Raw genomic sequence first — 24,553 nt, forward strand, 5'->3', positions numbered from 1 at the left:
AGAGGGAAATAGATATAACCATTCTCAAATAGTAACAATTCAGCAGCAGAAACAGGCCAATTTTATCAGTCTTATCCATACCTGCTCCTTCATCCATTTCTAACACAGGTAGAAATTTCAAAAGATATAAATACCATATATATATATAAAATAAGTTCTATTGTCCTTTTGAGTACAATATATATAAAATTCTATATAATAATATATAATATTACATCTGCATAATCTTACATTTTAATGTTTGTTTTTCACCTATTATTACTGAATATTTTGTCTATTATTTTCCCTTATTTATTTATCTCCCTAAAGATTCAGACAAATCACATTTTCTAAAATAAAGACAATGTTGTTAATGTGGTTTACATTGATATAGCAAATGATATCTGCCATAATAAAGGAAATGTTCTATATGATGATTTATGACATTTAAGCCAAAATTGTATGCCTACATAGACATATTTTTAAAGTATATTTATAATGTTAGGTTATTTAAATTACATGTGTATCTCTTGGACATAATGTAAATTTAACTCTACATAAAGTCTAACTTTTCTTATATAATTACCTTTAATTCTTTTCTATTGCCTCTACTAATCTTAATGCATCAAAATATTTTCGAGTAAAAACTGCTCTTCAAATTAAAATCTGCCTGATCAAATAAAAAGCATACCTTATTTAAAGCCAAAAATTCTTAATATAAAATAGCTTTTACCCAGCAATAGTTTCACAATGCAATTTAATCTACTGAAAGGTAGGATGGAGTTTCCTTAGCCAGCCAGGATCTTTGGATATTTTTCTAGGTTATATGAACTAGAAAATTAACTGAGGTACTGTCTGAAGTTAAAAATCTTCTCCAATATCATGGATTTTTAAATATTTATGTCATCTATGTCACATATTTTTTCCTCTATAATTTCAAAGTGATTGAATACTAGCTTTTAGCTTGAACATTAATCTCTAGAGATTACAGGCTAAGTGATTCAGTATCCTGTTTCCAAAATTTAAACTATCAGCCAACAAGTGTTATTTATTTCAGACTAATGAGAATTAATAATAATAATTAATATTATTAAAATAAGCAAAACAACAACAAAAAAGACACAGATGCAAGATTAGCATAAAATAATGATAAATTTAATGTTGGCCAAAGGACAAAAGTTAAAAAAATTGGACACTAAATCTCTATTCTTCTCTGTCATTGGTCTATAGTCAAATAAACGCAATTCAAACTAATTACTTCTTTTCCAACATATTAATAGCAGATACCTTTATTTAGAAATTTTTTAAAAAACTGTCATAAGAAGAAAAATTAATTCATAGTGTTAAAAAATGTTATTTTAGCTATGCATTGTATGACTTTATAAATTGTTTATTTACATGGTACATTTCTAGGCTAGTGCTGAATATAGATTGGTATATTAGTATATTTATAAGTATAAATACTTTTTTCACTCAAAGTTGCTGAGTTCACAGATAAATCTCTCTACTCATCTATCTAGATTTGATATTATATTGCTAGCTTTCTTTATTCTCTTTAAACTTTCACTACCATTGTGCCATTCAAGAAATAATATCTTAATTTGTCTCGCTTTTTCACAATGATTAAGGCTGGACCAGAGGAATTCTACCACTTCTCAAACCAAGGTTCATATTTTGATAAGAAAGCACGAGGGAAGGGGCTGGCCCCGTGGCCGAGTGGTTAAGTTTGCGCGCTCCGCTGCAGGCGGCCCAGTGTTTCGTTGGTTCGAATCCTGGGCGCGGACATGGCACTGCTCATCAGACCACGCTGAGGCAGCGTCCCACATGCCACAACTAGAAGAACCCACAACGAAGAATACACAACTATGTACCGGGGGGCGTTGGCGAGAAAAAGGAAAAAATAAAATCTTTAAAAAATAAAAAAGAAAAAAGAAAAAAAAAAAAAGAAAGCACGAGGGGAAAAAAATCTGACAGGAGTAACTCACAACCTCTCTCTCACACACACACACACACACACACACGAACATCTATACGACACAAAACTCCCAGCCTGAAGTAGCAAAAGTTGGCAAATTGCACACTATAGTCCACTGCTACCCAAGGTTAGGGTCTTTTTAATGGTGAACAATCCCTTATGGGTCTCTGGTGTATCCTCTCCACTCTGAGTAGGAATCCCACCTCCCACAGTCGTGCCAGAGTTGCCAAAAGACACTGTAAGTGTTCCAGCTCCCTTGCCATCCTTGCCTGTGGAGCCGGGTACCAGTTTCCATGCTCTGTCTAGCAACTGGTCTCCATACTGTCCATTATCTTCCTGACAGACTGAGGGACTCCAAAAAGGGCAACAGGGATCAACTGCAAAGGCTAAGTCATAAAGAGGACGACATTAAAGTAAATTTGTTATTGAAATTCTTTCAACTATATGGGGAAAAACACATTTTGAAGAGCTTTCTTTGATCATTGTCAAGGTTTTAGACTTACAAGCCAAAGAAAAGGTGTGTCTACCCAGTTCAAAGTTATGTGAGTTATTGCTGTTGTAGTTTTTAATATGTATAGACAATTGAGATAATTCAAGTCCAAAAACCAGTCATCCCAGCTCCCACCAAATTGCCTAGAATATTTATCTCAAAAAAAACCCAAGTAATTCAAAAAACTTACTTTTATTTTGTGCTGTGTAGAGACAAGGCATTCTTAGTGAAAAATATGCACGTTACAAATTTTAAAAATAATCATCTCACTTTGGTGAAATTTCACATTTAGAGTTGACAGAGTTTACTGTCATCCTTTACAGAGATCTCACTTGGCAGCTCAGAACTTTCAGACCTGAAAGAATTTTAGCCTCTGGGAGTTGTGTGCTTACTTTTACATTAACATAAAAAGTAATAACTGCTCGTCAACATTCAAGATTTGTAAGGTTTTCTTTGAATTCCTATATGATTACTCTTTTCACTTCTCAAAAGAAAATTATTTTCTTACACTACTTAAAGAGAAGCAGACTTTTTAGGTATTTTGAGAGGCTTTAATAAGTTTTTATGTGTTTTTGAGGGGTGTTACTTTCATGATAATGGCTTTAACAATGAAAATGTCTTCAAAGTATTAAAATATGGAAATAGGGAATTTCACGGAAGTTTTTTGTTGTTACAAGCTTTGATAAATTAGTATGTTTTTAACCAAATGAGGTTCCAGGAGACTATGAAGCAACATTTCAGAATTACTGAGTTCCCAAGAGACACAAATCTAAGACATTAATCAAAGAATTAAAAGTACCGAATGTGTTAATGTTCAGGCTGCTTAGACGGGATAACACCTATTTGAAGAGGCACTTCCTTTTTAATAACAAGCATAGTAGGAAGCTTGTCCTTAAAACACATTATAAAAATCTGTGAATTTTCTAGTGTAAATGAAAAAAATATCCATGCAACCCAACAAAAATAATCTCTGCCTATTTGTTCTACTTTTGGGTTCTACTGACTTTGGGTAAGTCATTAGGCTTTGTAGCAAAATTTTTTCATCCCTCCTATCCGTAAAATACGTTTTCCACTTCACTTCAAAAAACGTTGAGTTGATTAATTTGAGTCGTTCTGAACAAGCCACCAGAAATATGTTTTAAGATTTTGGAAGAAAGGTACTATCTTAGAAAATGGCCATAAATGTAGCCCTAATCTCAATATATATTAAAATTAATTTTAGAGATTAAAATACAAATTTATAATACATATGTTCAATTGGCTTACTCATTTAGACTATGCTCTACTACATGCAAGTATATTAGCATATGATCTAAAGTACATATGGTAGATTCTTTTTTTTTTTTCCTGAGGAAGATTCACCTGAGCTAACATTTGTGCCAATTTTCCTCTATGTTTTAGTATGTGGACCACCAGCACAGCACAGCATGGCCACTAACACAGTGGTATAGGTCCGTGCCTGGGAATCGAACTCAGGCCGCCAAAGCAGAGCATGCTGCACTTAACAACTAGGCCACTGGGGCTGCCTCCTGGTAGATTCTTTTCTACATATTAAATATCTTATTCCATACTTTTAGGAAAAAGAACACGAAAGAACTGTTTAGATGGTAATGAGTTCAAATAAGCATTGTGAATATGTGAAGATTGAAATAAAAGGATATTTTTCTATAGATCTAAATAAACACTTCAATTGTGAATTCACTTTAAACATAAACATAGGGAAAATGGCACATTGGAAATTTCTTTCCTTGCTTGTATGTTTACTTTGTTCTATCTATACACAAAATTACAAATTGAGGCTAAAAAATATAAGTTTACATCTCTATCCTAGACTTATAATCACAGAATAATACTAGTAAACCAAGCAACTTAAGTAGAACAATCTGTAAATATTCATATACTTTTATATGTTTGCAACGTTTTATTTCAAGAGCGTATGAATCAGGAGATTTAGAAGATTTGGTTTCTGGAAAAGGTTGCCAGTAATTCTGCAACACCTCTTAGCATAGTATATACAATTGTAATTAAACATGCCATTTGTGTTATAACTATATATATATAATTAACCTGAAAATCTAAAACTCCAGATTATTTTGATAACCTTAGAAACATTATATAATAAGTATTAATCATAGGAGACTTTGTGGTACCAAAAAAATATCTAGGGGCCAGCCCAGTGGCATAGTATTGGGGTTCCCACACTCCACTTTGGCAGCCCAGGGTTCACAGGTTCGGATCCCAGGCGTGGACCTAGTGCTGCTGATCCAGCCATGCTATGGCAGCATCCCACATCAAATAGAGGAAGACTGGCAACAAATGTTAGGTCAGGGCCAATCTTTCTCACATGCACACAAAAAGTACCTAGTTCTTTTTAAGGATATTACTTAGTAGTCAGAAAACAGTTACTGAGTATTTCCTCTAAATCAACCTTAATGCCAAACGATTACATTTCATCTGTTTAATATATACAGAGAACAAATAAATGCTTAGAAAGGAAAATTTTATAGTTGCTGATCTGGAGGAAAACTGAGAAACATAGAATATTGTCACTACCAATGAAGCTTTGGTAAATATTCAAACATATTTGAGTGCTAGTGCTATTTTTTTAAATCTTTTTGACCAGATGACTGTTCCGTGCCTCTCTACTGTGAGTAAAAGCTGAGCTCCCTGAATGATATTTTGTGTCCTAAATTTGTGAAATTGTGAATTGTGAAATTTGTGAAAATTTGTGTCCTAAGAAAAATGCAAAAGAATGGCTTAGTCTCAGATGTTCTTTGATGGTGTCAAATTTTGTGCAATGCCAAAGATGTAAATTTTATGTGGTGTTAGACTAATACTAAAATGCTGCTTATTTTTAGCAGCATAAATCTTAATGTAGATGTTATTATCTGATTTAAACTATAATACAGAAATGATTCAAAATGTTATGAAATGTACACACAAAAGAAAGTTGTGCTTTCCATTTCTAATGAAGCAGATAATTAAGGCAATTTACTTAGATAATTCAAATATACAATTATCTGTATATTTCAAACAAAACTATTTTGAAGGCTTTGTTTTCCCTCTTCAGCTTGCATGTATAGACAGAAGTTAGAAATTATAAGTATCAAAATTGTGCACCCAAGCAGGCTGGAACTCAGAATGCCATAGTTGAACACTAGAGCTTAGGTATACAAAATAGAGTAGAAATGGTTGATGGAAGAGAGCAGCAAATCGAAATTTAGGACACAAAATATCATTCAGGGAGCTCAGCTTTTACTCACAGTAGAGAGGCACGGAACAGTCATCTGGTCAAAAAGATTTAAAAAAATAGCACTAGCACTCAAATATATTTGAATATTTACCAAAGCTTCATTGGTAGTGACAATATTCTATGTGTCTCAGTTTTCCTCCAGATCAGCAACTATAAAATTTTCCTTTCTAAGCATGATTTAACTGTAACATGAATAAACGTCTAAAATATATTTTTGTCTTGTTTTAATTCTGTCAGGTTATGTCTACTATAGTCATTATCTAACACTAAAGAACTTGTGTTTCAAAAAAAGGTTTAGGACTTCTGAATATCGGGTTCCATTTTTCCTAAACGAAGTTGCAAAGGATGATGGGAGATAAAAGCAGTGCTTAGAAAGACAGTTATGACAGAGAATAATTCGGTTTGAAAGCCAATGACTACTTAATAGTCACGTAAAATAGATGAGTCGTTTCCAAATTCTGAGCCTTAATTTTCATATCTAAAAGGGAAAAAGGAAGACTAATAATATTCCTTATTGGGATTTTTTTTTTGAAAATTGAGAGGAAATGTGTAAAATTGCTTTTTTACACATTCCAATTATCAAATTAAATTTAAAACTCTCATAATGAGTGATCACGAAATTGGATTACCAAGCTATTCTATAAAAGCAATTTATATAACAAAAAGACCACACCACAATAGTCTCTCTTTCCCATTCACATTCTTTCTCTCTGACTAGCCATTTTAAATGGAATATTAAAATTATTACAAAGCAAAGGTATTTGGTAAATTCAAGTCTGTAGTGAACTTCTCGCTTGCTAAATTTTAACAAACTGTTTTTTCCAGGACTTCGTTGTTGCTAAGCTTAGTTTTATGGGTATTTGGAACACTAATAGGTGATTGACAAATATTGTACAGCTACACAACACATGTTGATAACACAAAACCTCAAATCGTCTTGGTGTTTAGAATCACAGAGAAAATAGTGGGTGACCATTACACACCAAAAATCACCCTACTGTGTAAAGGACAAGCCTCAATACTAGCGGAAAGTCTTCATCACATCCAGAAGTTTCATTTAAATCGGAAGAACTTTATGGCCAGTTCTGCTAAAGTTTCTCCCAAAATTCTCCTTAAGCCACCACATTCTAGTCTATTGTTTCAAATAGAACTTCTAAGTAGAAGATTCCCCAATTTATACCCTTAACATTTACTCCAGCTTCTTTCCAATTCCCTAGTGTAATATTTCTAATAGTCTGATACACATCTCCACTGGGACATATAATTTTAAAAAGAGGAACTAGGGGTAGGAAAAAGTAAAGGAAATACAGTGAACGGCAAAGTCTTTAGTGATGCATCTTGGAAGAGATAAAGAGAAGCAGGGTAAAACCTAGCCAGGTTTGGGAACCATGTGTATCTGCTAGGAAGAGAGAGCTGAGTCTTGTGTGAGAAGGCACAACAGAAATAGGTTGATGTGATCGGAAATGTTTTCATTCCTCCGGCATGAGGTCATCATGAATTCTGGCATTGCCTGATTGAAACCATCCACTAGGTTTGCATTTGGGAGTCTCCTCATCAAAACTAAGTAAACGCTGATATTAGGATTCTAAATTTGCCAAGTCCAAAACTAAGTCCATCATATCCATCTCTATCCCCCAAAACTGACAAGTTAGCAACTCCCTAATCCCCTATTTCCATCACTGATGCACATTTTTCGTTGTCAACTATTCACGGGATCTGAGAATTCTAACAACAGCTCTCAACCCAAATCTACAGCAGGATGACCTGGGGAGTTTTTTCAAAAAATTCACATTTAAACTGCATCTCAAGCCTACTGAAGCGGTGTCTGGAGAGATGATATTCTGAGAAAAGCTCTCCAGTTGTTTCTCATGCATGCCTCCAGTTGAGACCACTGCAGTAAATGGTCCACAATGTTTCTGGCAATAAGTGAGAAAATTTCAATACATTTTACTATCGATTACAGAAAGAGGTCAAGATTTTCTATTTCATAGAATGGAAATGTCACTTAAGATCATTACAGAGATGTGCAAAATATTCTTCAATATAAGCAAAGGGAAAACTTTTGAACACGGATCAAAAATCTTTGGGGATACACGTGGTAAAATTACCTGAAGTCACAAATATGTTAATCAATGCAATATTTTATCCAGTAACTTGGTGGTTAAAAACGATTACCATGAATGGGGAAAAGAGTAAGGCTTTGTATTTTTTTCTTTGGAAATCTCAACACATTTCTCATGCATGTTATAATATACATAAGCTGTAGAGTTTTTTTCAGACTAATTTTTTACAAAATTACAAACTTGTAAGATAGTCCAAAGGATGCCATATGCCATGAGATAACAAAAATCACAAAACCAAACAATGCTGGGTTGCTTCAGAGTTGAATGACTGAATATCTTTTCTACACAAGTGTCAGTCTCTCAAAATGGTATTGAAAACTCTGCTTTCTTTCATCAGGAGACTGTTCCTTGGCTAAAAGCATCTTTAAAAGAAATTACTCTTGAATGTTTTAAATATAACAGAAACAGAAAGGTTTTCATTTTAAGGACAAAAACTAAGGACCCATGGAGATGCTAATAGGAACTTGAATGAAAATCATCACCAGTAAAGCAGGTGTTACCTTAATTAGTATGGAGAATAAAGTGCAATTAATAGTTTCCTCTTTGTTACTGCTCAACTTTAAAACCGGATCTAGAATCTCATATACACAAAATACAGATTATGTTTGCATATGACTTAGATGTTTTTGTCTCTTGAACTAATAAGACGAAAGTATAATATATATTAAATGAATTAGGAAAAATAGTTTCTATAAAGATGAATTGGAAACTCGGTACAAATGCGTGATCTGTGAGTCAGTTTATCTTTTCCCCCCTCATTCACACTTAACTCTAAGCCTCTATTCTTGGAATACAGAATCCCACTCATCTGATCTTTCCATGCTTCTCACAAGCAACAAGATTTTCTGCATTTACTTTAAAGGAAATAATAGATTCTGACTCAGTAATAAGATACCATGTTCTCTACTATCAGCTAATCAAGCTACTATTACCAATATTTTTAGCTACTGCCAAAGATTTTCCAGATAGAACCTTTGCAGTGTTGTTACTTATCCCCTATTGTGTCTCTCTCTCCCAAGGCAGCCTCTGCTTGTTTTCTTAATCATCTCCCAATCCCACAGGTCAAGAGTTACAAACTGGATTATGAGTTGAGCTCTCTAGTCACACTGTGGAACTGGAGAGTTATGACGTCAAACTGACTTATTTATAATGTCGTGTTTCTAGATATTTGGTTGCCATCTTTTTCTCTTAATCTACTTTAAGAGCTCATGGTAAAACTTTTGAGAATACAGAAATGCATAAAAAAATAATTTAAAAGGGTACCTAACCTCAGAGAAAACCTTTCTGATGGTTAATGTATCTTTTCCATTTACATATTTTAAAAGATGTCCTAGATACTGTGTAGAAAGCTGCACTGCACAATAAGGGAGATATCAGCCACAGGTAGTTCCCGAGTACCTGAAAATGTGGCTAGCATGAATTGAGGTTAGCTGTAAGTATGTAAAATACATACTGTATTTCAAAGACTCAGTACATTAAAAAACAAAATATCTTGTTAATAATCATTATATCAATCATGTTAAAATAGTAATATTTCAGCTATATTGATTTAAGTAAAATATATTACTAAAATTAATTTCACCTGATTCTTTACTTTTTTTAATGTGGCTTCCACAAGTATGTGACTCATATAAAATTTCTATTGGGTAGTACTGACATAAAGCACTCTGAATTTTTCACTTGTCATTTTATTAAAAGCATATCCCCAAATAATTAAGCATTCCCAGAGAACGATGTTATTATAGACATATAATATTCTTTGTGATAGATGTTTCACATTTTAATTTGGAAATTAATTTATGTTGCTCTATCATAAATTTTTAGTATAAATCTTCTTTTTCAGTTTTCTGATAATTACCTTAGAATAGATTATTTTTTTAACTTTATTTTATTATTTTTTTTGAGAAAGATTAGCCCTGAGCTAATATCTGCCACCAATCCTCCTCTTTTTGCTGAGGAAGACTGACCCTGAGCTAACATCCACACCCATTGTCCTCTACTTTATATATGGGATGCCTGTCACAGATGGCTTGACAAGCAGTGTGTAGGTCTGCACCCGGGATCCGAACTAGTGAACCCCAGGCCTCGGAAGCAAAATGTGCAAACTTAACCTCTGCGCCACTGGGCTGGCCCCTAGAACAGGTTCTTGGGAGTGAAATTAGTAGATAAAAATCATAGAGGTATTTTAAAGGATATTAATACATATAACCAAATTGGTTTCCCCAAATTTGTATTCATTTATAATCCCTTAAAAATATGAAAATAACTACCTCAATTCACTCTGAACAGCACTGATTTATATATTTTAAAATACTTGCCATTTAGTTTAAAAAGTCATATGTTATTTGTTATATATAAAGCTGTATGTTTTAATTTTTACCTGTTTTTTTGTTGATTACTAACAAACTTGAATTTTTTCACATTTTTTCACCATTTGGGTTTCTTCGGTAAATTGCTAAAGTCTTCGCACCTTTGTAATTGGATGTGGACATTCTTATTATTATAGTAGAGCTCTTTATATACCACAGAAATCTTATGTTTAGTATCTATATAGCCATTTACTTTCCAATATTCTTTTACCTTTTAAATATATGATATTTTTATCTACAAAGCTTTAATCTATGTAAAATCTATATATCTAAAGTATTTAAATCTATGGACTTCAGCAAATGGCCAATAAACTTATGAAAAGAGGTTCAACCTGATTGGTCATGAGGGATATGCAAAATGAGATAGATATACACAATGAGCTACCCACAAGAATGGTTAAAATTTAAAAATTGGATCCAAATGTTGGCAAGAATATAGAGTAACTAGAACTCTCATACAGTCCTGGTAGTACGGTAAATTGGCAAAATCACGTTGGGAAAGTGTTTGTCAGTATCTACTAAAACTAAACCTATGCACATCCATGACCTGCTTCTAGGTATATATCCAATTAGAATGAATTTTACCATATATAACCAGAAGACATACACAGATACTTCCATGTAGCATTAATCATAATAATAATAGGGGAAAAAAAAACAAATATCCATCAATAGTAGAAGGAATAGATAGATCATAGCTTATTCATCAGCAGAACACACTAAAGAAATTGATATGAACAAATCACATGTAACAACAGGAACAGATCTCACAAACAATGTTAAGGAAAGCCAGACACCAAAAAGTACCTACTATGCGATTCCGTTTACATAAAATTCAAAAACAGGCAACACTGAACTCTGATGATAAAAGTCAGGAAAGTGGTTCCTTCGCAGGAGGGGAAATAACGAACGAGAGAGGAAAGAGAATGGCTCCTGCAGTGCTCATAAAGCTGCGTGTGTGCTGAATGTACGTGGTATATTCAATTTGCTAAAATTCACTGAGCTGCATATTTATGATTTGTGCACTTTTCTATTTTACATTATAATTGACTTACAAAATTTATTTTAAAAATAGATCCTTTAGCTCCATCTCTTATTATGTTTAGAAATCCCTTCCAAATTCAGAGATTATTTCATAGTCTTCTATTTTCTTTTCTTTGAGTTTTATTTTCTCCATTTACATGGAAATTATTTTGGTCAATGGTGTGAGTTTTGATTAATTCTTAGGTTAGTTTGAATCTTTTACATAAATTATTTCAAATCATACAAAACGCTCAAGTGGTTATTTCCCAATTTATCATTCTTCCTATTCTTATTCTAAAGTAGAAGCTTCATTGCTCTTGAACAAACAGCCTACTTCCCTGCTCGGTCTCAACCTGAGTTACTGTAGAATGTTGGGTTCTGAGAGCGACAGATTTTAATACTAAATTACGTCTGCAGACCAAATTGAAAAGTAACATATTCAGATAACTCGAGTTCTTTTTCTATGCCAAGGAGTGAACTCTAATTCAGCAATGGTGACACTGGAGATATAATCTGATTTATTTTGGAAGGGTGGACTTATAACCCACATCTTTTCTGACACATTTATAAAACCTCAGCTCCACCCATTTGCCCTCATTGCAGAGCTCGCTAGAAGATTTTGTCCTATTCTCGACAGTGCTTTCTCTAAGTTCCCTTGCTTCTATTTCCATGACTATGTAAACTCTGTAAATTCTGTTTCTTCCCTTACTATGATTCAGGCTTTCTTTAGCTCTATCTTCTTTTCTCTTTCCCTAAGCCACATTGTAAAAACTATTTTCAGTACAGTGACCAAAAATCAAAATTTACGATGCAAATGTATTTGTTGATTTGAATTTGATAATTCTGCTGTTGAGTTAGAATCATCAGTATTTGAACACAGAATAAAGCAGAAAAAATAATTAATCTGTATGACAAGAAGATCATAGCTACATGAATATAAAATCTAAGATGTCTGCAAGTGGTAAAAAAATAAAGACAGAAAATGACAGCTGAATTAATTACTGCCTGAAGGCTCACTAGAGAAATCAAAGCTCTAATACTATTCAAGGTAATTCCACAATTTCAAGTAAAGGGTGGAAATGAGGAGACAAATAACAAGCAATGATGGAGGATTGAGTGTTCACTAGAAAGACGACAGAGTCATTTCAAATAATCTCTCCTGTAATATTGAAATAACACAGCAAGAAGCTACTACCGTAAAGTCCCTGTAATCTACACTGTGAGGAATAAGACAAAACACAGTCCTTAACCCTCAGGGAGTTTACAATTTAATATTAAAGATAAAGCAGAGGGGCTGGCCTGGTGGTGCAGCGGTTAAGCTCAGGGCTAATCTTCCTCAATAAAATTAAAAAAAAAAAGATAAAGCAGAAACAAACAATTTCAATATAAGTCATATAGGTTAGATATGCTAATAAACATTCCTAAAGGGTAAACACAACACACAGGAGAGAGGGATTAAATGAATTTAGATGTATAAGGAAAGCTTTCAGATAACTGATAGCATTTAAACAGAACCAGAACAGAACATAACAGAACATAAACAGGCCAGAACAGAAAAACAAGAGGCAAAAATGAACACAGAAGGGCTTTCAAAGTTTTGAGGCTATCTAAGCAAATCCATGGTGATGGAAGAGTAGGGGGCAATCTCTGGAATGCCAGTCGGTCAAAATTGGCTAGAATGCTACTTCCCAAAAGTCGATCCTGCAAATATCTTTTAGTAAAGGGCCAGTATGAAAGGTTTACATAATTTTCCTTAAAATTTTATTGAAGATGCGAGAAAGCTTTTTTCCTTGAAATATAGATCTGAAAGAATGCAAAATCATTCAAGGTAAGCAGAAGGATATAAAAAAATATTAAGGAAAATTAAAATATTGTTGTTACAATGATTGGAGTTTTTTGGTAAGACACATCACCTGCAAACTGTTTGGCACATAATAAATTCTCAATGATAATTTCCTCCAAAACTAATTAACAGAATTTCTATTGGAATTCCACAAATAAAGACATGCAGAAGTAAAAAAATTGATTACCACTTTAGGTATCGAATATATACATAATTAAATCAGTCTCTCATGAGGGCAAGAATTATAGATTGAAGGGAAAAAGGGACAAAAAAACCCTACAAGCTACATGTGAAAAAAATTAATACCTAAATTTATAGTAGGTGGAAGAAAAAATAGTATGTCAGTAAATAATAAGTAGATTATGAAATTCTGTTTATCAACCTTTTCTAAAAGTCTCAAAGAAGTGACAGGTAGTGGAACAAGCAAAGGCTAAATCTTTTCTACTGTGTCTACATTTAGGACATTCAGGGTTAACCGCAAGCAAACAGACAGCGATTGCTAGAGAAAGATTAATTAGAATAAGTGAGGAAATTTAAAATAAATGAGTAAAATATAAAAGGTTTACACATGCTCCTCCTAAATGAGTTATAATGTCTTTGACAACTTACAAGAAAGTTCTCAAGTAAAGCACTGGACCAAGAATCACTTATTTCACACCATGATGACACATAATCAGAGAAGGAAGACATCAAATGCATTATCAAATATTGTCTTCAAAGGTAACATACTAGAAAATAATAGCATTTGTATAGCATTCCACAGTTAAAGGATGTTTGCACTTACTTATAATAAGTATCCTTATTTAAAATGACTACATTTGAAAAAACGCAGACTGGTAATAACGAACTTTTACTCTCCCTGTTCAGCAGACTTCAAACGGTGAATTTTATGATTGGCAGTTCACTAGCTCAGTCTTTTCATCAAATCATCATTTTCTGGGAGACAGCGATCTACTTGGTGGCCCATTTACAATCAGTCCCACATGAGAGTCACATGGTTTTAATGCAGAACTGTTCCGCTAATGCTCCCTGAATTTTAACTTAAGCTACAAAGTCAGCTGAAGCGACTGCAAGCAGTTGAAGCTTTTCCAAGATACCACTACTGATTGCTTTGTAACCCAGACAAGTCAGTTTCTCAGCACTTCAGCTTTTCAATTGTTAGAATGAGGTTTTAATATTCTTCCTTCATGTCCCTTGAAGAAATGGTGGAAATTAGGGGGATGATTTTGATAAAGTGATTTAACTAGTTGAAAATTAAGTACCTTTAAACTGACTATTCATATCAAGGTCAAGCAAGTCCCTGCACTCTCAGACCATCCATTGACAATGTGTTTAGATCAAAAAGGACAAATGACTATATTTCTTCTATCTTGGATTAGCTCAGGATACCCATTTTAATGTCAACTGCTTACTTGCCCAACAGTATTACCACATTTTTATATGCCTCCTAGACGCACGAGATGTTCATTACAGAGTTAATTTCAAGTTGATGAATTGAGTCAAATATACTGTCAGATTTCTGACCCAAGATCACACTACTTCCTGAAGTTCCTAATCTGAGTATCATTATCATCTCATTTGTAAACAAGTAATCCTGTCAAGCATTTTTCACTGGAATTTTTGACTGAAATATTCTCTCTAGATTGACAGATCAGATTACTTTATTGATTTCCTATGGTTAAATTTACACACAAAATAATACAGATGTCTGACCAGTTTTTCCCCACTTTATAACGGGGCAATTCCAAACTTCTATTAAATGCAGACAAATAAAACTGATTTAAAAATAAAACAAATAACTGATACCAAGTTACTTATGGTGATATTATATGCACTTCATTAACCTCTACATGGTGCTGCCCAATATGGTAACCACCAACCAGGCTTTGCTACAGGGCACTTGAAATGTAGCCAGTCTCAATTGAGATGTATTGTAAGCATAAAATACATACCAGATTTCAAAGACTTGGTCTTTACATTTTTTTCTTACATTTATATAAAAATGCAAAGTTTCTCATTAATAATTTTTATGTTGATTCCATATTAACATGACATTTTATGTATATAAGATTAAGTAAAAAATATTATTAATCAATTTCACTGGTTTATTCTTGCTTTTTAATGTTATCACTAGAAAATTTTAAATTACATATGGGACTCACATTGTATTTCTATTGGACAATGCCGGTCTAGTTGTCAAAAAAAGGGGAGGGAATCCACTGAGAAAATCATCTTTTCTAAAAAGAGGAATCAAAAGTTCTCAATCTAGATATGGAATTCAAAAAATGATACATGTACAGGATTTACGACAAACATTAAAGATGACAGGAGGACAAACAAGAAATAGAAAACAGTTTCTGCTGATGATTACATTGTATCATGAAATATAAGGAGTGTCATATCATGTTCACTCTGATTTAAGGGAAAAACAACTACCTTAGGAAATTATGTCAGATAAAGAAAAATATATGTAAAAATATAAGAACCATATGTTATTAAACCACGCATAACCACAAGCTGGAATATCAACTTGTATAACAACCCACCAAGTGACTATTATTATTGCATTATAAATCTAATATCTGGATTTTATAGCTTTTATGCATCGTTTTTATTGGAGACTAATACGCCTTTCAAATTTCATAAATAATATTATTTAGTTGAAAGAGTTATCAAGAATTATTTAATTATGATTTTAACATGATAATTTTGCAAACATTGAAAAAGGCTGCTTTAGTGCACATGGATTATATAGAATTACACACTGAAATTTTTTATATTAAAATATAGATCTATATTTTGGATTAAAGAAAGAACATTTTACCCCAACATTAAAAAGTTATTAGACCACTTATAAAATTACAATACATTCACCCAACTATTGTAGTAATCATCTAATTCATTTCTAGGGAATATTTAAAGTTCCCCCTAACAATTTTTCCCCTCCCAGCTTCATCCCTTTTATTGTGAAACAGTCTTCAACTACTCAAGTTTCTTTTGAACATGCTGTTAATGATGGTATATTAAAGTGAAATTTAAAAACACATCATCATTGGATCCACCAACAACAACCTTCCCTCCCAAACAGTTGATGATCCAGGACAACATGAGCTGACAAAATCTCAATATCTAAATATTTTCTTTCCTTTGAAATTGGTATCTCAAAGGAAATCATCATTTTTTATTGAAAAAAATCTCCCCAATCTAGCGACTCGAATCCTTCACTTCTTTTAACTACATTTCCTAAAGAACCTTTCCTTGACTCTCTCTCTCTCTTTTTCTATCTCTACTCTCTTTCACTTTCTCTTGCTCTCATGCTAGCTCTCATTCTCATAATCTAAGACAGCTCTTTTATACATTTCATTGTCCCTTTTGATGTCCATTAGGATTTTTTTTTAATCTATAATACTCATTTCTCTCTACCTAACTTTGTGTTACATAAGTCTTGCTACTTAGGGATGCTTCATCCACTTTTGCAGATAATATAAAATCTCAGGTAATAACATACTTCTGCTAAAAGGTTTCTTAAGTAGCCCTTGCATTCTTCTTAATTACCACATTATCAATTACCAAAGAATCATAGAGTAAGAGACTAATGTCCAGGTTGAAGGCTTTTATTTAAATGCCAGAATTTACAATTATACTGCTATAGCAATGTAGTGATTAGTTATGAGCCAGCCCTGGTCGTCTAGTGGTTTAGATTTGGCGCTCTCACTGCTGCAGCCCAAGTTCATTTCCTGGTCAGGGAACCACACCACCCATCTGTTGGCTGTCATGCTGCTGCATATTGCTGTGATGCTGAAAGCTATGCCACCAGTATTTCAAATAGCAGCAGGGTTGCCCATGGTGGACAGGTTTCAGCAGAGCTTGCAGACTAAGACTAGGAAGAAAGACCTGGTCACTTACTTCAGAAAAAATGGGCCATGAAAACCTATGAATAGCAGCAGAGCATTGTCTGATGTAGCGCCGGAAGGTGAGAGGATGGCACAAAAGGACTGGGCAGGGTTCACTGTGCTGTACACAGGGTGCCTAGGGGTGAGGATCGACCCGACAGCACTAACAACAATAAAACAATGAAGTTACGAGCACACTGTTGGAAGCACACTACCAGGGTTCAAGTCCTGGCTCCACCATTTATTAGCTGTGTGACCTTAGGCATGTTACTTCTTTGCCTTGGTTTCTTTATCTGTAAAATGATATTAATACAGTACCTATCTCTTATTGTGAAAGTTAAATGAGAAATAACATGAAAAATGCTTAGAGAATACCTGGCACACTGGAAACACTGAATAAACTATATCCCGGATAGGAATGCACAAAACTCCAACATCAAAGAAAAGGCTAATTAAATGCCAAAGTAATTCTGATCCCCAAAGCTATTCAAAGTTTTTGTGGCTCAGAAGTAGACTGGAGCCAAAGTAAAACTCACCTTCCGAACAAGACAATAAAATATCTACAATTTCCAAAAATTTGGGATAAAATGGTCATGGATATAAATGAAACCTAAATTTACACCCCTCATTTCTAAGTGGCCAAATTAAAAGCCTTTCCCCAATTTCCTGAAATTACTAGGGAAAGGTCACCACTTCTGCCCATTCTCAATTAAAATTTAAAACAGGGTAAATGATACAGGGCGCAAAGTCCTGCTTTACTCAGATTGGCATTATTTTTTTTTCTATTTATTCTGAGGAGCAAAACTCATTTCCTCAGTGAATAAAGTTTAACGAAGCAATGGAGCGTAAGTCCCTGTGGGAAACATAAGGTTTTCTACTGAGATTTCTCCAGAGTGCATGCAGAATTCTTGGAAAGGAAATCTAAATAAAAAATTAATTAAATGAATAACCTGGCAGAAATGTAAAGCTCAGTGATAATACAGATTGTCTTTAAGAATAAACTTCCAACAGTGTTAGGATGCTTTAGCACCAGCATGTTTGCGATATAACCTGAAAATTGAAATCAGTTATTTGGTGATAGCTGACATGTGGAGTAAAAAATATCTCTACCTCTTTTTCCATCCCCCTTATCACTCCTTGAAAAGGAGAAAACACTAATTGGGTCAAATTTCAGGATACCTACTGGACCATGTGTGCAAATGAGCGTATGGGCAAAAGTCATATACGTGGTTGTGTGTGGCTTTCCAATTAGGCATCAGCCTACCCACGTAGCAGAAGGGATGAGGGGCGCTGCCCCCTTGGGACAGGCCAGGCTTCTTGATCAAACTTGTTTCTGCATTAACAGGAGTGCTCAGGTATCCAGACACTCTCATCCCTTCGAGCTTGGCTGCTGGCTTACACAAAACACAGAGAGCACGGCCAGGCTTGCCAAGATCTTGAGCTTTAACCTCCTGCTTCAGCTCCATTTACCAGTGAGCTCTGAGCTCATTGGAGTACAGGGCATTAGGCAAGTAAAACTGGGTGCCCTTTGCTTTCCCACTAGTCATTGTCCTTTGGCCTCTGTAATCAGTGTCTTCAGGAACCACCCGGAGAGGCAGTTATCTAGGGCAAGGCGAGATTTGAACATTTGTGGGTCCCTTAGCTTGACATCATTTAAAAACACCTCAATATCAATCCTACTTAAAACAGTAGGAACAGTGGAAAAATACTTAAAGAAGAAAAATGAAAAGCAGCATGCTCCCTCTCTTTCAGTCTTTAACATCTGCCGTGAGATGCAGAGGGAGACCATGATTTTGGAGCTCAGAACGACTATTTGTATTGGAAATCACCAGACATAATTCTAGAGTTTTGTTTCCTTATTTGTTTGTGAAGTGTGTCTTTTTTTTTTTTTTTTTGGTGGTGGGGTACTCAGTAGTATTCCCATGAATCATATTGGATAGCCAGGTTATAGGAATCTTTGAAAGGATGTGATATAGAAATTTGAGAATCACTACTCTACAGCTATGAAACAAGACACCTTAACCTGTACATAATGAGAAATCATCAGGTCCAGCCTGAAAATGTTGACTATGTTACTGGAAATGAGGAAGACCTCTATTTAATTCTCCAAGTTGAGAAAATTACATTCATTCTTAAAATGTCACGGAAACTCCTTAGTAACATTTGAAAAAACAAGACAAAATTTGCACCCTGAACATTAAAATTAAAAAATGTGGTCATTTCAGTATACTTGCTTCTTAAAGCAGAGTAGGTTTCAAGAGCAAGAATAAAAGAAAAGGCAACGTCTTACCTCCCATCTCGATCCCAGTCGTACACCTCCACTTTGATTGTTCTGTCCACGGGGAAAACACACACAGAGTAAAGTCACTCAGTAAGGTCAAAATAACATATGATTGAGAATTAAAAAATAAGTTGCAGATTTTCTTAGATAAAATAGTGTATGCTCATAGGTTTTACAAAATAGTTTGAAGTTAATTTTGCTAATTTTATTACCATATTTCAATTTATCTTAAAATACGTTTCCAAAATCTGGATTGATTCTTTAAAGGGAGTAGGGAAAGTATATGGGAGAAGACTGTGTGGTTTGACGGAGCTCCTCAATAGGGAGCTATGCAACTACTTCTCTTGAAAACCATTCTGTTAGAGCAGGATTTCCCAGACTCAGCATCAGAATTACATGGAGGGCTTGTCAAAACACAGGCTGTTGGACTTCATGCCCAGAGTTCCTGGTTAGGTCGGCCTGCTTGGGGCCTAAGAATCTGAATTTCAACAAGGTTAACCAGGTGATGCTGATGCTGCTAATCAGGAACCACATTATAAGAACGACTTTCTTAGAAAAAGAATGAGTCTAGTTAAGTAAAGTTATGGTCTTTTGAAATGAATAAAATGACAGTCAAGTGGCAAGATAAATTTTAAAGTAAATTTAATGACATATTGGTAATCAATAGTTCCTTCTATGATATCAGTACACAGAATAAATTCACACTTTTCTAACATACAAGTAACAAAATAAATAAAATAACAAAGAGATTGTGTTTTTACTTTCTACATATTTGTTTTTCTTTTGGGGTGTGTAGGGGTTTTTAATTATAACCTTATGATCAACTTTCATAAGAAAAAGGAAAAAACTTTGATATTAATAAATTTTCAGGTATTTTGTGGGAATATCTTCAGGGCCAACTCACCTACCTACTTGTAAAACACTAGAATCTCCCTGTTTCACATCTCTAGAACTTTCATGATTCAGTAACCATGAGAGCAATGATGCCAACAGCATTTTCAAGAGTACGTCAGGGTTGATGACATTAATGGTCATGGTCTTCTATCTGTTATATATTTACTTATTCCCCTCTAGAAAGCTAACACCAAATGAAAACCTTGAAGCAACAAAATCCTGGAATGATTTTTGACTAATATGTTAAGATAAACTAATATCCAACATACTTTTAGCACCTTGCACATTTTTGTTCTTGTAAAATCAGTCAGTTTAACCAAATTTTAATTAGCTGAATTATCCCTCTTCCCCAAATCATCAGGGATTAAAAATAAAGTTATTTTTTAAATTCTGAATAAATCATCCATGTTTTTGTAAATACATATTTACACAGGTAAAGAAGCTACTTTAATAAAAAAAGTTCCACTTAGATTATCAGATACAATGAATATGGGATACAGTGAATATTCAAAACTCTCAGAAAAGGTCCCATTTATTTTACCTGTCATAATCACCATTACACAATGCTCTGACTGAGATCTTGAATGCTTGCCATACAGGATTTAGAGTGTTTTTGACAACTTCTGTTTTATGACAAATTGTAAAACTGAAAAAAAAAAAAAGGTTTCCAGTTATGCTCATGATTCAGTTATGAAATATTGTTTCAGAAGTCATTCTTCTCTTTTTTTTGTACAGAATAAATGTCGTCAGTCCCTCTATTGCTGCTATATCATTTAATAAGATGAAGTTTCTGGTTTTAAAACTTTAAAGATTAGCTCGCTGTAATATAAAGCAATGAGATTTTGCAATAAGTTTACCAAAAACGATCTTCTGCAAATTCAATAAATCCTAAAGATGCTTCGTAAATAATCTCTATAAAAATTGTGATGACATATTGATAAAGTGAAAAATATCCATGAGTCACAAAGAATATGAAGGTCATCAGTAACCCTGAGAAGAGCAGTTTTGTTGGAGTGTTGGGGACAAAAACCTCACTGAAATGGGTTTAAGAAAGAGAAGAGAAACTGAGGGAGAGTGTATAAACAACATTTTTGAGAAGTTTAGCTGTAAAGATAGGGAGAGAAATTGGGAGTAGCTTAAGGAGAAAGATTAGTCAAGCAAAAAGATTAGTCAAGTGAAAAAAGATTTGTTACTTTTTCATTTTTTTCCAAGATGGAAGAAATGACAGTAAGGTTGCATGCCAAAGGAAAAGATCCAACAGAGAGGAAACAATTTGTGATGTGTGAGAGTAAGGGGAGAAAGCCTGGAGCAATGTCCTTAGAAGATGAAAGTGAATGGGATCCAGGGCATCAACGGAGAAGTTGGCCCTGGGAGCAAAGATAGTCATTTGGCAGGAAAATTCGTGAAGGCTGAGTACATGGGTAAATGTTATGATGAGCCATGAGAAAGTTCTCCAATTGTTTCCATTTTCTTGTGAATTACAAAGCATGATCATCAGCAAAGAAGGAAACGGAGAGAAGTACTCAAGTGTCTGGGAGGGAGGAAAAGTTGATGGATTGAGGAAAAGGAGTAGGATTCCTGGGGATCCCCAAGAGCCCATTTAAGATTAACATCATGAATTTATAAGTGAGATCACTCAGTGTATGGTTCTTTGTTTATCTAAACTGTTGGCTACATATATATATATAAAGAATTCCTGGAGGGAAGGAAGATAGCAATTCAAGAATACGCATTAAGGGGTAGAATCCACAGAGCTTTAGACTTAGCTTTCTGATTCAAATTCCAGTGTTGTTTCCAACAAAACATTCAATCTCTAGACACCAATCAGGTCCTGGAAATGTTCCTGCCTAACGTAAATTTATGCAGCAGTTCGTGAGCTATAAAACATTCATAATGCTCTTGGTTAGAACAATAACTAAACCCAGCCCTCATCAAGACCTTAGTCATGAAGTGTTCCAGATGCAGGATCTCTCTAACAATCCTGAACGTGAGAATATTACATAATTACCATAGTGACATGCTGCACCTAATCACTACGAGAAAATATTCTCATTTTGAAAAGCTTTCGAGTCCATTTTCCTCCTCTCAGGCAAGAAGAGTTTGTTTCTATTAAGAGATCAAATAGAAATGTCATATATAGGGATCAAGTATTCATTACAAGACTAATGGCATTAGTGCCATTCCCTTCCTGGAGTATCATCACCCATCTAAAGAAACTCCTGTTACTAAGTTGACAGAGCTCAAGAAAATGTAACTGTGGTCAAATGTGCTCAGAATTGACTCGCCTGAAGCAATTTAGGAACCACTGGGGGCAAAAGGCATGAAAAGAAAACACAGAAAGAGAAGACTGGAAAAGGACAGCAAGATATCTAAAGTAGAGGCAAGAAAAGCCAAGAGGATAAGGGAGAAGTCGGCAGGGAAAAAACAGCAAATCAAATGAGAAAAGGCAAATGTACACAAAAATGGTTAAGAAAAATTCATAGGGACAAAATTACATATTTTGTTTTAAAAACAGGCATCTGACTCTTTCATAATATAATACTTTACATTCTTAAAGATTTACAAATGGGCTTGCTTTTCTTCTCTGGTATCATATTCTAATATATAGAAAGTCTTTGGTATGGTGATAGATACAGATAGATAGCTAGATAGATGATCTCTAGCTAGAAAGACAGAGAGAGAGACACACACACACACACAAACCAACCGACCATCTTCAAACCAACATGCTCAACAATCTCTTTGTTTATGATTAAGTCAAAACTTCTGTTATACCCCTAGTATCAGCAGCCACAGTAATTCAATACTTTGACACTTGTCTTAAGAAAATGACTCATCTTCTTAGTGAGCTATTTATGAGCCAGGTAGTCATCTGTCTTCCATTAATCATTCTCACTTGTAACGCATTAGATGTGACATAGACCGCAAAATCCCACTAGTAATTCCAGCACTAGTGGAACTAGTGAAAATTCTGCCAGCAGTCTGATGTAGCTCTCCAACATTCAGAAGTATTGCTATACAAATATAAGTGCATATGTATGTACGTATTACAGGAAAATATTTTACTAAATAACCTGTATTAAAATACTTTAAATGAAGCCATTTACCCGAAAAAACAGCTATTCTAAAGGGAAATTATTACCTTATTATGCATCTGGTCGTGTTACTAACTAAATGTGAAAGCAAGAAAATATGAATTTATAATCATATATTATTAAGGTTTTCTATTAATGCTTCTGGTAGAAATTAAGTTTTACTCTTTCTTATAAAATGAGCCTCAAACACGCAAGGCAACAAGCAATTTTTGAAATAGCTCCACAAGCAAATAAATGATAAAAATAAAACTAAAATCTTTGCAGGTACAAATGGAGACTTACAGATAAAAAGTGAGGAGTAAAAGTATTTTCACTCATTCAAACTCATCAAAACAAAACACACACATACATATATAAACACACTAATACATGTGCCTTAATATATATTTGGATCTAGCTGGTGAACTAGTTTTCTGTGTGTAAATATAAGTGGAAAGTTTTCTGAAATGAGACTCACCAAATTCTAGCAATAGCTGTTTTAAAATGATTTGAGATTTTTGGATTAGTTGTACTTTTCTCTTACTATTTAGATTTCATTTAATGCATAAGTTAGTATCATATTTACAAGCATAATAAATTTTTGTAACATAACTCTCACCAGTAGCAGTGAATGTGTAATAGAGTGATATTCTACAATCATACAACTAATCTTAATAAATAAAAAAATTAATAAGAATAAAAATAGAAAAGTCAGGAAACAAGTAGTTCAGACACGAAGAAAATAAGAACATTGTGATTCAACAAATTTTGAATTATTCTTCAGTTTTCCTCTACCTTTGAAATAAGTAGCAAATATTATTTTCCTCACTGTCCAATATTTTTCATACGGATAAAATCAGTGTTCAGATACCAAAGCTACTGACATTTTTACCACCAAAATAGAAGGGAAATATGTAAAATCCAATAATATGACACTACAACAAAAATAGCCAAGAGTTGCCCAGTAGCTGCATCAACAAAAATTGCACATTAAGTAAAGCATCATTTTACACTGCCAAGTATATTCACTTTAAATAGCAAACTTTCTATTTTTATGTAACATTTTATACACATATTACATAACATTAACATGTATAGTTTCATTTATAAGGGTAGCAGAGTAACCATTTTTTTCATTCTATTACCCTCATTTTTAATCTCCAAATGATATTTCCTCTTTAGCTAATATTTTATTATGCATAGTTAAGGAAAACAAAAAAGAAACATTATACTATAAGATAATAATAATAATAGCTAATCCTCTTATGTGTTAGGCAAGCTTCTAAATAATTTTTGTGCAGTAACTCATTTAGTACTCTCAAACACCCTGTGAGGTAGCTATGACTATTAGACCAT

General features: G+C 33.9%; 1 protein-coding gene across 1 annotated transcript in view; it reads right to left on the reverse strand.

Moving 5' to 3' along the window:
* Positions 1-24,553, reverse strand: part of CPNE8 (copine 8) — a 209,546-nt gene that overhangs the window by 77,443 nt on the left and 107,550 nt on the right. Inside the window, exons 9-10 of the mRNA XM_014868145.3 lie at positions 20,665-20,769; positions 19,239-19,280 (exon numbers count right to left, since the gene is read on the reverse strand). Of these exons, the coding sequence (XP_014723631.1) occupies positions 19,239-19,280; positions 20,665-20,769 (147 nt within the window). The remainder of the gene's footprint in view (positions 1-19,238; positions 19,281-20,664; positions 20,770-24,553) is intronic.

This window comes from Equus asinus, chromosome 22 (assembly GCF_041296235.1).
Source record: "Equus asinus isolate D_3611 breed Donkey chromosome 22, EquAss-T2T_v2, whole genome shotgun sequence".
Lineage (NCBI taxonomy): Eukaryota > Metazoa > Chordata > Mammalia > Perissodactyla > Equidae > Equus > Equus asinus.